This window comes from Lemur catta, chromosome 8 (assembly GCF_020740605.2).
Source record: "Lemur catta isolate mLemCat1 chromosome 8, mLemCat1.pri, whole genome shotgun sequence".
Classification (NCBI taxonomy): domain Eukaryota; kingdom Metazoa; phylum Chordata; class Mammalia; order Primates; family Lemuridae; genus Lemur; species Lemur catta.
In genome coordinates this window covers 84,615,739-84,630,188 of record NC_059135.1, presented here as the reverse complement: position 1 = coordinate 84,630,188, position 14,450 = coordinate 84,615,739, and the positions used below count along the sequence as shown (strand labels likewise).

The window sequence follows — 14,450 nt, the reverse complement described above, 5'->3', positions numbered from 1 at the left end:
CTGAGTAGTACTCTGTGGTGTATACATATACCACATTTTGTTAACCCACTCATGTATTGATGGGCACTTGGGTTGTTTCCACATCTTTGCAATTGTGAATTGTGCTGCTATAAACATTCGGGTGCAGATGTCTTTTTTATAGAATGTCTTTTGTTCTTTTGGGTAGATGCCCAATAATGGGATTGCTGGATCAAGTGGTAGGTCTACTTGTATCTGTTTAAGGTATCTCCATATTGCTTTCCACAGAGGTTGCACTAGTTTGCAGTCCCACCAGCAGTGTATGAGTGTTCCTATCTCTCCACATCCACGCCAACATGTATTGTTTTGGGACTTTTTGATAAAGGCCATTCTCACTGGAGATAAGTGATATCTCATTTTTTTTTGATTTGCATTTCCCTTATGATTAGAGATGTTGAACATTTTTTCATATGTTTGTTGGCCATTCTTCTGTCTTCTTTTGAAAAGTTTCTATTCATGTCCTTTGCCCACTTTTTGGTAGGGTTGTTTGATTTTTTTCTTGCTGATTTTCCTGAGTTCTAAATAGATTCTAGTTATCAGCCCTTTATTGGATGTGTAGCATGCAAAAATTTTTTCCCATTCTGTAGGTTGTCTGTTTGCTCTCGTGACAAGTTTCTTTGGCTGTGCAGAAGCTTTTTAATTTAATCATGTCCCATTCATTTATTTTTTGTTGTTGCTGTGATTGCCTTTGGGGTCTTCTTCATAAATTCTTTGCCTAGACCAATGTCTATAAGAGTTTTTCCCACATTTTCTTCTAGAATTCTAATAGTTTCACACCTTAGGTTTAAGTCTGTTATCCACCGTGATTTGATTTTTGTGAGAGGTGAAAGGTGTGGGTCTTGTTTCAGTCTTCTACATGTGGCTATCCAGTTTTCCCAGCACTATTTATTGAATGAGGAATCTTTTCCCCAGTGTATGTTTTTGTCTGCTTTGTCAAACATTAGAAGGCTATATGAGGATAGTTTTATATCTGGATTTTCAGTTTTGTTCCACTGATCTGTGTCTCTGTTCTTTTGCCAATACCAAGCTGATTTAATAACCACAGCCTTGTAGTATAGTTTGAAGTCTGGTAAATTAATATCTCCCATTTTGTTCTTATTGCCTAAAATTGCTTTTGCTAAACGGGGTCTTCTCTGGTTCCATACAAAGTGTAAAATTATTTTTTCTATATCTGTGAAAAATGATGTTGGTAATTTAATAGGGATTCACTGACTTTTCAATGTTTAACTAACTTCTAATTTCTGAAACAGACCCCACTTGGTCATGATATAGTACTCTTTTTATATATTGCTGTATTCAATTTGCTGATACTTGTTAAAGATTTTTGCATCTATGTTCATGAAGGATATTGGTCTGTAGTTCGCTTGTAACGTCTTTGGTACTGGCCTCAAAATGTGCTGGGCATTGTTCTCTTCTTCCTTTATATTCTGAAGGAGTTTGTGTAGGATTGATGTTATTTCTTCTTAAATGTTTGCTAGAATTCACCAATGAATTCATCTGTACCTGGAGTTATTTTGCAGGGAAGGTTTTTAAATTATAAATGCAGTTTCTTAGCAGATACAAAGCTATTCTGATGTCCTGTTTATTTTTGGATCAATTTTGGTAGTTTGTATTTATTTCATTTTGTAAGTTTATTGTCATAAAATTATTCATAATTTTTTATTATACCTTTAATATCCTTAGGATCTGTAATTGTTCCCCCCCTTTAATTCTTGATATTGATAACTTTGATCTCTTCTTTTTCCTTTATCAATTAGTTTAGCTAGAAATTTGTCAGTTCTATTGATGTTCTTAAAAAAAAAATTTATGCTTTCATTAATTTTCTTTATTATTTTATTTTCTATTTTAACTATTTCTGCTTTTATTATTAGTTCTTCTACTTTGGGTTTAATTTGATCCTTTGTTTCTAGCTTAAGGTAGAAGCATAGATCATTGATTTTAGATTTTTCTTTTTTTCTAATATAAGTTTTTTAATGCTATAAATTTCTCTCTAAGCACCATTTTAGTTGCATCAACAAATTTGGATATGTTGTGTTTTTGTTATTAGTTCAAAATATTAATATTTTCTTTTTGTGACTTTTATTGACCCATGACTTATTTAGAAGTGTGTTAATTTCCAAATATTTGGGAGCTTTCTAGTTACCTTATTAATTTTTATTTTAATTACATGTGGTCAGAGAACCAACTCTAAGATTTCAGTGTTTTAGATTCTGTTGAGTCCTATTTTGTGGTCCATCACAAATTCTCTCTTGGAATGATACATGTGCACATGGAAAAGAATTTGTATTCTGTCATTTTAGTTGTATGTGGCTTTTTGTTTTGGAGTTTGGAAGTCGTGGGATTTTTTTTTTTTTTTTTTTTTTGCATTTTTTAAATTGAAGTGAAATTAACATAACATAAAATTAGCCATTTTTACATGAACAATTCAGTGGCATTTGGTATATTCACAATGTTGTGCAACCACCATTTCCATCAAGTTCCATAACATTTTCATCACCCCAAAAGGAAACCTCATACCTATTAAGCAGTTAGTACCCATTCTTCCCTCTTCCCGGCCCCTGGCAAACACCCATCTGCCTGTGGATTTTGTCTCTGGATTTACCTGTTCTGGATAGCTCATATTCATGGAATCATGCAATATGTTACCTTTTGTGTCTGGCTTTTTTCACTTAACATAATATTTTCAAGGTTCATCTACGCTGTAACACGTATTAGTACTTCATTCTTTTTTAAGTATGAATAATATACCATTGCATATATATTAATACTACAATTTATCTTTTTATCCATTAATGAAAATTTGGGATGTTTTTACTTTTTTGCTGCTATAATCGTACTGTTTTGAACATTCAGGTACATGTATTTTTTTGAGTATCTGTTTTCAGTTCTTTTAGGTATATATTAATACCTGGGAGTGGAATTCCTGGATCATGTGGTAATTCTGTGTTTAATGTTTTGAGAACTGCCATGCTTTTTTCCACAGTAGCTGCATCATTTTACATTCCCACCAGCTATGTATTAATACAAGGGTTCCAATTTCTCCACATCCTTGCCAAAACACCTGTTATTTTTGGTTGTTTGATAGTAGCCATCCTAGTAGATGTGAAGTGGTATCTCATTGTGGTTTTGACTTGAATTTCCCTTATACTTAGTGATGCTGAAAAAATCTTTTCACTATCTGATGATCATTGACCATGTGTATATCTTTGGAGAACTGTCTACTCAAATCCTTTGACTATTTTTTAATCATATTATCTGCCTTTTTTTGTTGAATTGTTAGAGTTCTTTGTATTAATGTATTCTGGATACTAGACCCTTATTAGATATGTGATTTGCAAATATTTTCACCCATTCTGTAAGGTTCTTTTCACCTTCTTAATAACATCTTTTGATGCACAAAAGTTTATAATGTTGACTTTATTCATTTTTTCCTTTGTTGCTTGTGCTTTTGGTGTCGTATCTAAGAATCTGTTGCCAAACCAAGGTCATGAAAATTTATCTCCATGTTTTCTTCTAAGAATCTTATGTTTTTAGCTCTTATATTTAGTCATTTATTCATTTTGAGTTAATTTTTGTATATGGTATGAAGAAAGGGTCCAGCTTCATTCTTTTGCAAGTATATATCTAGTTATTCTGGCATCATTTGTTGAAGACACTTTACTTTTCCCATCGAATAGTCTTGGTACCCTTGTCAAATATCAGTTGACCATAAATGTAAGGGTTTTTTTTTGGGGACTCTCACTTTTACTCCATTATATATTTCTATCCTTATACTAAAACTGCATTGTTTTGATTACTGTAGCTTTGTGTAGTAAGTTTTAAAACTGGGAAGTATGAATCCTTCAACTTGGCTTTCATTTTTCAAGATTGTTTTGAGTATTTGGGTCCCTTGCAACTCCATATGAATTTGTGGATGGGGCTTTCCATTTCTGCAAAAAGGGCCATCAGAATTTGATAGGTATCATATGAAATATGTAGATCTCTTTATTATTGCCATCTTAACAATATTAAGTCTTCCAATCTTAAAGAACATGGAATGTTTTTTCATTTACTTAAGTCATCATTGATTTCTTTCATATTCTGTTATTTTTGGATTTGTCTTTTTCGCCTTTAGATTATGTCAATTTTGATAGTATTTGAAGCTATATTAGACAGTTTACATTTATCATATCTTCCTGATATATTGACTTATATCATTAATGAAATGTTTTTCTCTGTCTATAGTATTATTTCTTGTCTTAAAACCTATTTTATCTGACATTAAAAGTGTCTTGACCAGGTACAGTGGCTCACACTTGTAATCCCAGCTTTTGGAAGGCTAAGGCGAGAGGATCACTTGAGGCCAGGAGTTTCAGACCAGCCTAAGCAATGCAGTGAGACCCCACTTTACAAATTTTTGTTTTTTTTTTTTTTGAGATAGGGTCTCTCACCCAGGGTAGAGTGCAGGTGGCCTTCATCATCATAGCTCACTGCAACCTCAAACTCCTGGGCTCAAGCAATCCTCCTGCCTCAGCCTCTGGAGTAGCTGGGACTATAGGAACAAGCCACCATGCCCAGCTAATTTTTCTATTTTTTATAGAGATGGGGTCTCACTCTTGTTCAAGCTGGTCTCAAACTCCTGGCCTCAAGCAATCCTCCCACCTTTACCTCCCAAAGTGCTAAGATTACAAGCGTGAGCCACTGTGCCCGGGCTTTACAAAAAAATTTCTTAAATTAACCTAGCATCTTGGAGTGTGCCCGTAGTCCTAGCTGCTTGGTGGGCTGAGGCAGGAGGATTGCTTTAGCCTAGGAGTTTGTGGTTGCAGTGAGCTATGATGACGAACGCCACAGTTCTCTGGCCTGGGCAACAAAGCAAGACCTTATCTGTGAAAAAAAAAATATATATATCTTAAGCATTCTTTTGAGTAGCATTTAAATAGCATATGTTTTTCTGTCCTCTTATTTACAACCTCTGTTTTTAAAGTGTCTTTTATAAGGGCCAGGCACAGTGGCTCACACCTGGTGCCTGTAATGCAAGCACTTTGGGAGGCCAAGGAGTTCGAGACTAGCTTTGGCAACATAGTGAGACCCCCGTCTCTACAAAAAAGAAAAGAAAATTAACCAGGCATGGTCCCACCTGCTTGAAATGCTAAGGCAGGGGGATCATTTGAGCCCAGGAGTTTGAGGCTGCAGTGACCTGTGATCATGCCACTGCACTCTAGCCTGGGTGACAGTGAGACCTCGTCTCTAAAAAATAACAAAAATGGTATACCTACATAGGCCACTTACCAACCTACCATGAATGGAAGGAAGGTGCACTGCATAAGTCAGTGAGTAACTGATGAGTGAATAGGAAGACCTGTGACATTATGGTACACTTAGCCTACATTTAGTTTATAAAAACTTTATTTCTTACTTTGATATTAAATTAACTTTAGGTTAAAGTAATTTTTTACTTTATAAGTGTTTTAATTTTTTAAATGTTTGACTCTTTTGTAATAATACTTAGCCTAAAACAAACACCTTGTACAATTATACAAAAATATTTTCTTTCTTTATATCCTTATTCCATAAGCTTTTTTCTATTTTTAATATTTTTTTGCTTTTCAAACTTTTTTGTTAAAAACTAAGACACACGCAAATTTGCCTAGGCCTGCATAAGGTCAGGATCTTCAATATCACTATCTTCTCCCTCCACATCTTGTCTCACTGGAAGATCTTCAAGGACAGTAACACACATGGAACTCTCATCTCTTGTGACAACAATGCCATCTTCTAGAATACCTCCTGAAGGACCTACCTATTAGTCTGTTTTATAGTTAACTTTTTTTTAAATAAGTAGAACAAGTACACTCTAATAAAAACAATAAGATAGTAAATACACAAACCAATAACATTATTATCATTATCAGGTATTATGCACTGTACATAATTGTCCATGCTATGCTTTTATATGATTGTCAGCACAGTAGATTTGTTTATACCAGTGTCACCACAAACACGTGAGTAATGCATTGTGCTATAATGTGACTAGACAATAGGAATTTTTCAGCTCCATTATCTCATAAGACCACTGTCATATATGTGGTCTGTAATGACCAAAACATTGTGATGTGGTATGTGACTATATGAGAAAAATTAAAGAATGGAACCAGTACAACTATACATTAATGTGGGAATGAGTAAAATGGTTTATTTGTACAGTGAATGCTGTTCAGTAGTTAAATTGAATGAGCTAGGAGTATATTTCAACAAAATTAAGTCTCAAAAACAATGTTTATTACAACTTGATTTTCATGAAGTTATATATAGGAGAGTACAGGTTGAGTGTCACTTATCTGAAATATTGTGGACCAGAAGTTTCAGATTTCAAATTTTTTTGGATTTGGGGATATTAGCATATACATACTGAGATACCTTGGGGATGAGACCCAAGTCTAAAAAGCAAATTCATTTATGTTTCATATATATCTTATAACCTTAAGGTAATATAAGCAATATTTTTATTAATATTGTGCATGAAACAAAAAGTTTTGACTTTGTTTCACTTAAGGTCACATGTGGAATTTTCCACTTGTGGCATCATGTCAGCACTCAAAAAGTTTTGCATTTTGGAGCATTTCAGATACTTTCATTAGGGATGTTCAGCCTGTACCATAAATGTTAGTTTTTTAAATACTCCACAATACATACCTGGATAATAGATGTATAGTAAAAGTCACCACCTATCGGATAATGGCTTTTCTGTTGAAAGTAGAGTAAAGGAAATGAAGTGAACCTTTAGCTATTTCAGTAATGTTTGATTTTATAAAAGGAGAGAGCGTGCTAAAATAAATATGGCAAAAAAAATTAAAATCTAAATACGATTGGTAGGCACGTTTGTAGGCATCTCTTTTTATGCATACTATGTTTGAATTTTTTTTTCAATTAAATTTAAAAATAAAATCAGTCTTCACATGGTTGATGCTAGAAAGATTTATTCATTAAACTCCAATACTCCTGACAGAAAAAAATTTCTATTACAAGTAAATTGAATTTTTTTCCCTCAATACTTATGGTCCTAGATGCCAGCCTGTTACTGCGCTCCAGGCCACTATCACTCCAGTCAACCTCAGTATCGCCCAGTCCCTTCTGTCCATTACAATTCACATCTAAACCAACCACTGCCACAGCCTGCACAGCAGACAGGTGAGTAGAGTTTCTGATGCTATAAATTCTTAGCCATGGGCGTTGCTTTTTTCATCTTACTTTATTTCAGTCTTTCTATTAAGATGCTATGACATTCAGTCTGTCCTGTATCTCAAATATGTACATATATATGAGTATGCAAACTCATGAGTTTAAAAGAGGGGGCAAATCTTAGCATCCCCCAGAAGATACTCTCAAGTCTATATGCTAAAGGGTTGGGAGCCATAATGGGAAGATCCTACTAGGCCACGCAGTATTGAATGGCTGCTGGTCCTCAATACCATTGTAGTTGAAGCCCTCTTTGCAGCCTGATAATCCACCTGTGGTAACAACCAAAGAGAGGCAAGGCAAGGTACAAGATATCTTCTGAATGGCTAACCAGAAGCAAAGACCAAAACTACCTTTGATTGAGAATTGTAGCCTAGGGATGGTATTTTGATGTCTTAGTAGGAATGCCTTTAAAAGAAATGATGTTCTTAGGCATATTTTCTGTTTTGTTTTTCACTTTGTTGATGTATAATGAAAAGTATTTTTAAATGAAATTATAATCCAATACTAGACATATAAAATATATTAAAACTCAACATACTTTTCAAATTTTTTTCAAGCATTCAGTGAAAACAACTGTGATCTCAGTGTAAAAAATCTATCTTACTGATTTTAATGAACTCATTTCTCTATATGCTTTCCATCTAGATGTGTACTTCTGTCCCAGATGTTTAATAAGGTATTTATCCTGCCTTTCGTAACTCTAGGAGTTGAGGTAGAATTTTACTATTGGTTTCTTTAGAGCTTTTTTAGCTGCCTATCACTAGTGAAGGCTCTCAAGACAATGTGAATGTGACTCACTATGGCACTGTAACCTCCACCTCCACTGAGACAGTTTATTGCTCATGATATTGTGTGGAATGCTTAAGGGTTACCACCTTTTCAGGAAAAACATCTCTGCACTGGCCCGTCTGATGAGAAGTGTTCTTGCTTCTCCTTACCAGTACAGAGTCGTCAGTGATCATTGTGACTCACCAGGTTCATCCCATAGGAGAACTTCCTTAATCTGTTACCCTTCCAAGTTGTCTTATACTTAGCATGCAGGTTCTTCCCTGTTTTGTATGTTACTACCTCTGTATTGTACATGTGACAAATGTTCTTCCAAAGGATGTTGAGTACAAACATTGGTCATTTTAGCCAAGTGAGAATTTTTTCTCTGTCTCAAATATAACTTCTTTTAGTTTCAGGTTTACCTGAAGTTAAATAATACAGTCTATGTCAAATAACATAGACTAGGTATGTGCTCTAATTTCAAAAGGCTTCAAAAGTTGTTCTTTATACATGGGCACATTGGTTGTCACACTGCTCTTTGGCTTTACATACATTGTTGTTTTATTCTAATAGAAATGATTTTCTGGACCTCAACTGACTGCCTTTTCATATTGTTTTCATCTTTATTTTTTCTTCCAAAATTATAACACAGATTACAACTGATGTCATGATAATAAAGAAGGAAATTTACCTTCACGCTACTCATTTAAATATCTTGTGTGTGACTAATTAACTTAGTTCATTAGTATACCCTATTAATGAGGCAAGCAAAGATTCTTTATTCTATATTTGTCTGAGCTTATAGTTTTATTCTTTTCCATGGCAAAATTTTTATTCCTGTCCATGGTCAAACTGCCTAGAAAATAAAATATTTTCATCACAGGTTGGGACTGGTGTGGTAGTACAAACATATCTCTGCAAGAAAATATTACCACTTAATAGAAAACAACTAAAAATGCCTAGTTGGGGACCAAAATATCTGTGTGACAGTATGTGTTTATCATCAGGGATATTTTTAATTGTGGGGTTTTCTCTAATGCTAGTTATGATGAGAAGGAAGGAAACAATAAGTCAAATTACATCTGGATAGTATAGGCACAGAAAAAAGAATCATATCTTTGAAGAGTTTTTGACATTGTGTTTGACTCTTATGAGCCAGTCATAATGCTTTATATTAATAACCTGGCTGCGCCCTTTCAGTTATTTTATTAGTGTACTCAACTTGGAACTTAAGTTAGTTGAATCTCATTCAGTTTGAAGAATAAAAGGGAAATAAATCCTCAAAGCATCCTTATCTGAAATGGAAAGAAATTTTGTTATGCTAATAAGTATAATAGAAAGTTTCTCTTTAAAGAAAAGTTCAGCAGTGCCAGTGCCAGCTATTGTGTTGGTAATCATATTGAACCTTTTTACAGAATTAGTAGGAATTTGAACTCTTTTAAAAGTTATAATCTAAAAGACTGTTTTATAGTGAGCTAATGGTTATATTTTAATATCAAAACTTACAGAACAGTGTACAGTTATGTTTGTGTCTTAATAGAAAAGTAAAATGTACTGGGAAATGAACATTTTATTATTTCTCTCTCTTTTTTTTTTTTTTTACAGATTTATAGCAATTTCTCTCTCAGCAGTTTACATTTTTGTATATAAACAATACTTTCTGGGTTCCCTTTTTGATTTTTTTATATTTCCCTACATTTCACATCCCAGTCTGATTAAAATGAGAAATGCTTTGTCATGTCTCTTACATTTTTATGTCTTGTCAGACAATACTTGCTTACCCTACAAAGTGGCAAGAAGCAAAAAAGGTTAAACTAATTATTCCAGCAAATAGTGAAAGCATTGGTAGTGTTGGAACAATTTTTCTTCACTGTAGCACAAATGTTTAAATGTTCATATATAAAGAAATTTTACCCTAAATTAACAAACCCAATTGAGCCAAGTGTTCTTCTTAGAGCAGGTAGGGTATCGACATAGAAATACAGGATTTTCTGTAATTTTCCCTTTTGGAGGCAAGGAAGAAGTTGGTAAAATATCTCAAGAGTAAAATGCCTTGGGTCTTCTATCTGTGTGTATGCCAGTGGAGCACAATAGTTTTGATCTCCTTGATGATAAACCTCCATCTATTATGGGAACAGAATTGAATTCAGTGCTAACGTTACTGCTGGGGAGCAAATGTGCTAGTCTTAAGAATGTGAACCTACTAACCGTCATTCAAAACAGAGTTGAATTTACCCCTGTCAACAAAAAAGAAATTCTGGCTGTATATACATTAGGCTTTTTGGACAATGCATTGTATAACACAGAAGAACAACAAAATAAGAGTCAGAATCCTGACGGCCCTTAGTCATTTTAACTGATGTTAAGTGTATCACTTAAAGCCTCTGGGTTTCAGTTTACCCACAAAGTAAGGAAGTTTTACTGTATTGTCTATTGAATGAAGCCTCTGTGTACTTTAAAATTCAATGATTCTGTGTGTCTCATGTGAGTCATTTCTAGTTCAGAAAGGTGGAATATTAGAGAATTTGTTTGTAATAGCTTAGCAATTTATTGTCAATAACTGGAGTCATATAAACAACTATTTCAAAAGATCTGGTTACTTGCCAGTTGTAATAATGGAGATTTATTATCTTAACCTTTTATCATAAAATAATACAGTTTGAATACTATAAAGTACACTACATGTAAAGAGTTTGGTAAACTATTAATATAAAGAAACTTTTCCTGCTTGTAGTAATTATAGCAAAGATTTTAGGTGTTTGAAGCCCTGGCTCTTTTCTTTGTAGCTGCTTTTATTCTTATGACTCTTTTTAAAAGTTTGCAGCTTCACCATATATGTTTAATATTTTGCAATAATTGGCCTTGTTCCTGAGCTGTTGGATTCGGGGCCGTAGCACTGTCTGAGAGGTTTACATTTCTCACAGTGAACCGGTCTCTTTTTCAGCTGCTTCCTGGCTTCTTTTTACTCAGGTTTCCACTGCTTTTTTGCTTTTTTTTTTAATGCTGTATTAAGGTGTTTACATTTGGTTACATTTTTTCATTAATTGTAATGCCTTTTAAGCATGCCAGACTCATTAGCAGAAGTCAAATATGTCTCTTTCCCTATTGCTACATAACTTTTTAAGAACACTATTAATCATTAAAGCAGGCCATCAAATGGACCTAAGACTCCTAAATGTATTTGAAGCTACTTGAGCTCCTACCAAGGATATGATTCGATTTTTTTCCCCAAACTGTGATATTACTGCACACCTGTGGGAACCAAAGTGATTCTATGATGCTAAATATTTTAGTTTTGCAGCCAGTTGAAAATTTCAAAAAATATCAATACGTTATATCTTTAGTCTTAGCTTTCCAGATAACTCAGAACCATGTCATTCCAAATTGATTAAGTTTCATTACCAGCAGACTATGGTAGGAGCCTGATGAACCACACTGTAGGAGGAACATTTTAGGATGAATAATAGTCTTTAAGGTACACAGAACATTGGCAGCATTGCAAGGCAGAAATTTGAGAGTAACTGGATGTAAAAGGCAAGCAAGGGAAAAACGACATTATTGGGTAAGCAGAGGAGAGGGCTTATTGAGAGGAGAGTCAGTTGTGTCAAACAGGGACTCAAGGCACAAAAGTCAATAATTTCTTCATTGACAACTTTTGACCCAAGTAATAGGAATTTTGTATTTGTATTACTAGGTGGTGGCCCTGGCTTTGTTTTTTCATTGATTCTGTGAGCATTTCTTAGTATGTATTGTGTGACCAGCACAGATTTAGACATTGTATAATACCTACAAATCCACCTATTTCCCTTTTCCCTTCTCCATTAACCTGCCGCCACTGAAATCTGGAGCCAAATATATCTGGTAAGTACCCATAGATTTCCTTGAGTTGTATAGACTCTTCCATGAGATAGTTATTAAGGAGATGTGAGCTATAACCTTTGTGTGGCTGTTTTTATAGAATTGTTTTTTGTTTGTGTATATGTTTATTTCAGGCACAGGAGTAGGAGAAGAGAGGATGATAGAAGAGAAAGGATAGTGAAGGTGTGATGGCACCTCTGTCTCCTTCCAAATACACCTGCGGGGCTAGCCTTAGTTGAACTTGCCTGCCCACTAAAGTAATGTCACAGACAGAAGACTGACCAGGATTATAAGATGAGGTTTTGATGATTTGGAAACAATTCTTCTAAATTGTCTTGCAGATACCTAGTTACAAATAAAGTTAGATTTAGTAAAATGGCTCATTTAAAAAAAAAACTGCCTTCACAGTGCTTCTGTTGTACAAGTTCATTCAGTCTTGAAAAAATTTAGTAATATTTTTAAGTGAAATAACCTTAGATTTACGTGTATTCTGACTAAGCAATTCTTTAATTCTTTTTATTATTTTTCTGATTATGTCTAATCTGTGTTGTTAAGAATGCTTTCCTTTATCACAAATGCTAGCTCAGGTCACCTATATAAAATAAAACCAGCCTGTTAAAGCTTGTTCAATACTTTTCTGCTGAGCACTGCATTTACTTCTTGTTCTCTTCTCTGTTGAAGTGAGAGTTAAAAATAGAATATTCTTTGGAGCCCTCCGGGGAAGTGCCTGAGCCATCAATTTATATTGTCCTAGTTCTCTCAGCTTGCAGAATTGATTGTGCTTTCCTCTGAAAGTGCTAGAAGAAATGGGATAATATTGCAACAGTGCATTTCTTTACCAGGAGAATGGTAGTGTTAAAAAACACCTATGTTGAGATCCAGATGTTTATTCTGTTGTTTGGTGTCACTTACTATTGCCATTGCTTGCTTTACGTAATGGAGGCTTTCCCACAATTTTGACACAAATGTCTATAAAAGATGCACTGTTTTCCTCTAATGTCCAGGTTAAATTCAGATATATTACAGGAAGAATTTTTTTTAATTCTAATATGCTGAAACATGCTTTTTAATGAAGAAAGAATAATTTATATGGTAGCCAAGTTGGTGATAAACTGAGTGTCAGAATACTGGAAATACTCTTGTAGCATTTTAAAAACCTAATGGTACTTTTCATTCTCTAGGAATCTACTTCTCCTTCCTAATCCTCAACCTTCTCCCTCTTTTCCAGGTCATTGGATTTTTTTTCTCTTACTTGGCAGTCTTCAAACTATGCTTTTGAAACTATCAGAACTATGTATCCCCTCTTCCTTTTATCTGAATAATTAGATAAGGAACCTGAATCACAGTGCCACTTCTGTAGGTGCCATTCTGTAACAGTCCATGCTCAGCAGCCTGAAATACCTTTTTGTGTGAACAAAGGTTCAGAGGAATTTGTGAGCAACTCAGTTTTTTCAAGGTGTAAATTTTATTAAGCAAGTGTATGTAAAGTGAGGCATGCTTGTAATTAAATGATTCTGTTTTTTATGTTGATAATTATTTTATTAATAGTTTTGTCTTACACAGACAATAATATTCTTGCCTTTGATTGGATTAGTAGAATGATGGGTGGAAGGTGTTTTCAGTGCTTTCCAACTGAATATTTCTAGTTTTGCTTGTGACTATAATAATTTTAACCAACATAGATTCCACAGTCTTCTTTCATTAAAAGAAAAGTCCAACAGTGTTTTAGTAACCTTTAATATCCTCCTCTTTAGAGAGCATAATCCAAAAAGGATATACTTTTTAGCCAGTTGCTATGTTGTGTGTTTGTTATAATTATCAGAATGAGTGATAAAATATTTCTTCATGACTTCTGGAATAAAACAGTTCAGGTACTTGTCCTAATGCTAGTAGAATTTCCCTCCTGGGGTACCAGTCATACACAGCATCAAATGTTAAATGACACTTTTAGTTGTGACAGTTTAGAAAGGTTCCTCAGGTCTTGATGATGGCTTCCTACCCATTGTGGTTCAAACCTGGTGGGTTTTCCTGCCTTGAATGTCAAAAGAACAGAAAGCTACTCAGTAAATGGAAAAAAGCCTTTGTTTCACTTCACCCATGCAACAGAACAGCTCCCCTTGCACACAAGGTATCCAGGTTAAAGCTGGCATTGCCCCACTGAGTAAAGTCTGACTTCCTGGCAAAGCAACCTGACTTTGTGGACAAGACAGCCAACATTTTATGAATATTCTGCTAGAGAAATCATCTGTTGACTCATCTGGAATATGGCAATAGGGTATATACATTTTGACCAAAAGCAGCCTCTAAGGCAAAACAGCCAAGCTGGAAAAACAAACACCGCAAGTACTCACCACGAAATTGGAACTAATCAACCAACACTTATATGCACATATGGAGATCACATTAACCAGAAATCAAGCCAGGAGGGAGGGAGGAGGAGGGGAATGGATACATTCACACCTAATGGGTACAATGCACACTATCTGAGGGATACACACTCTCTGAGAGATGGACACACTTACAACTTTGACTTAAAAGGTACAAAAGCAATTTATGTAACCAAAATGTTTGTATCCCTGTCATAGTCT

At 34.5% G+C, this 14,450-nt stretch overlaps 1 protein-coding gene across 11 annotated transcripts in view; it reads left to right on the top strand.

The window, feature by feature from the left end:
* Positions 1-14,450, top strand: part of R3HDM1 (R3H domain containing 1) — a 181,901-nt gene that overhangs the window by 108,450 nt on the left and 59,001 nt on the right. For all 11 annotated transcript variants that reach the window (XM_045560125.1, XM_045560123.1, XM_045560134.1 and 8 more), the window contains one exon: positions 7,062-7,185. In XM_045560125.1, coding sequence (XP_045416081.1) covers positions 7,062-7,185 — 124 coding nt within the window. The remainder of the gene's footprint in view (positions 1-7,061; positions 7,186-14,450) is intronic.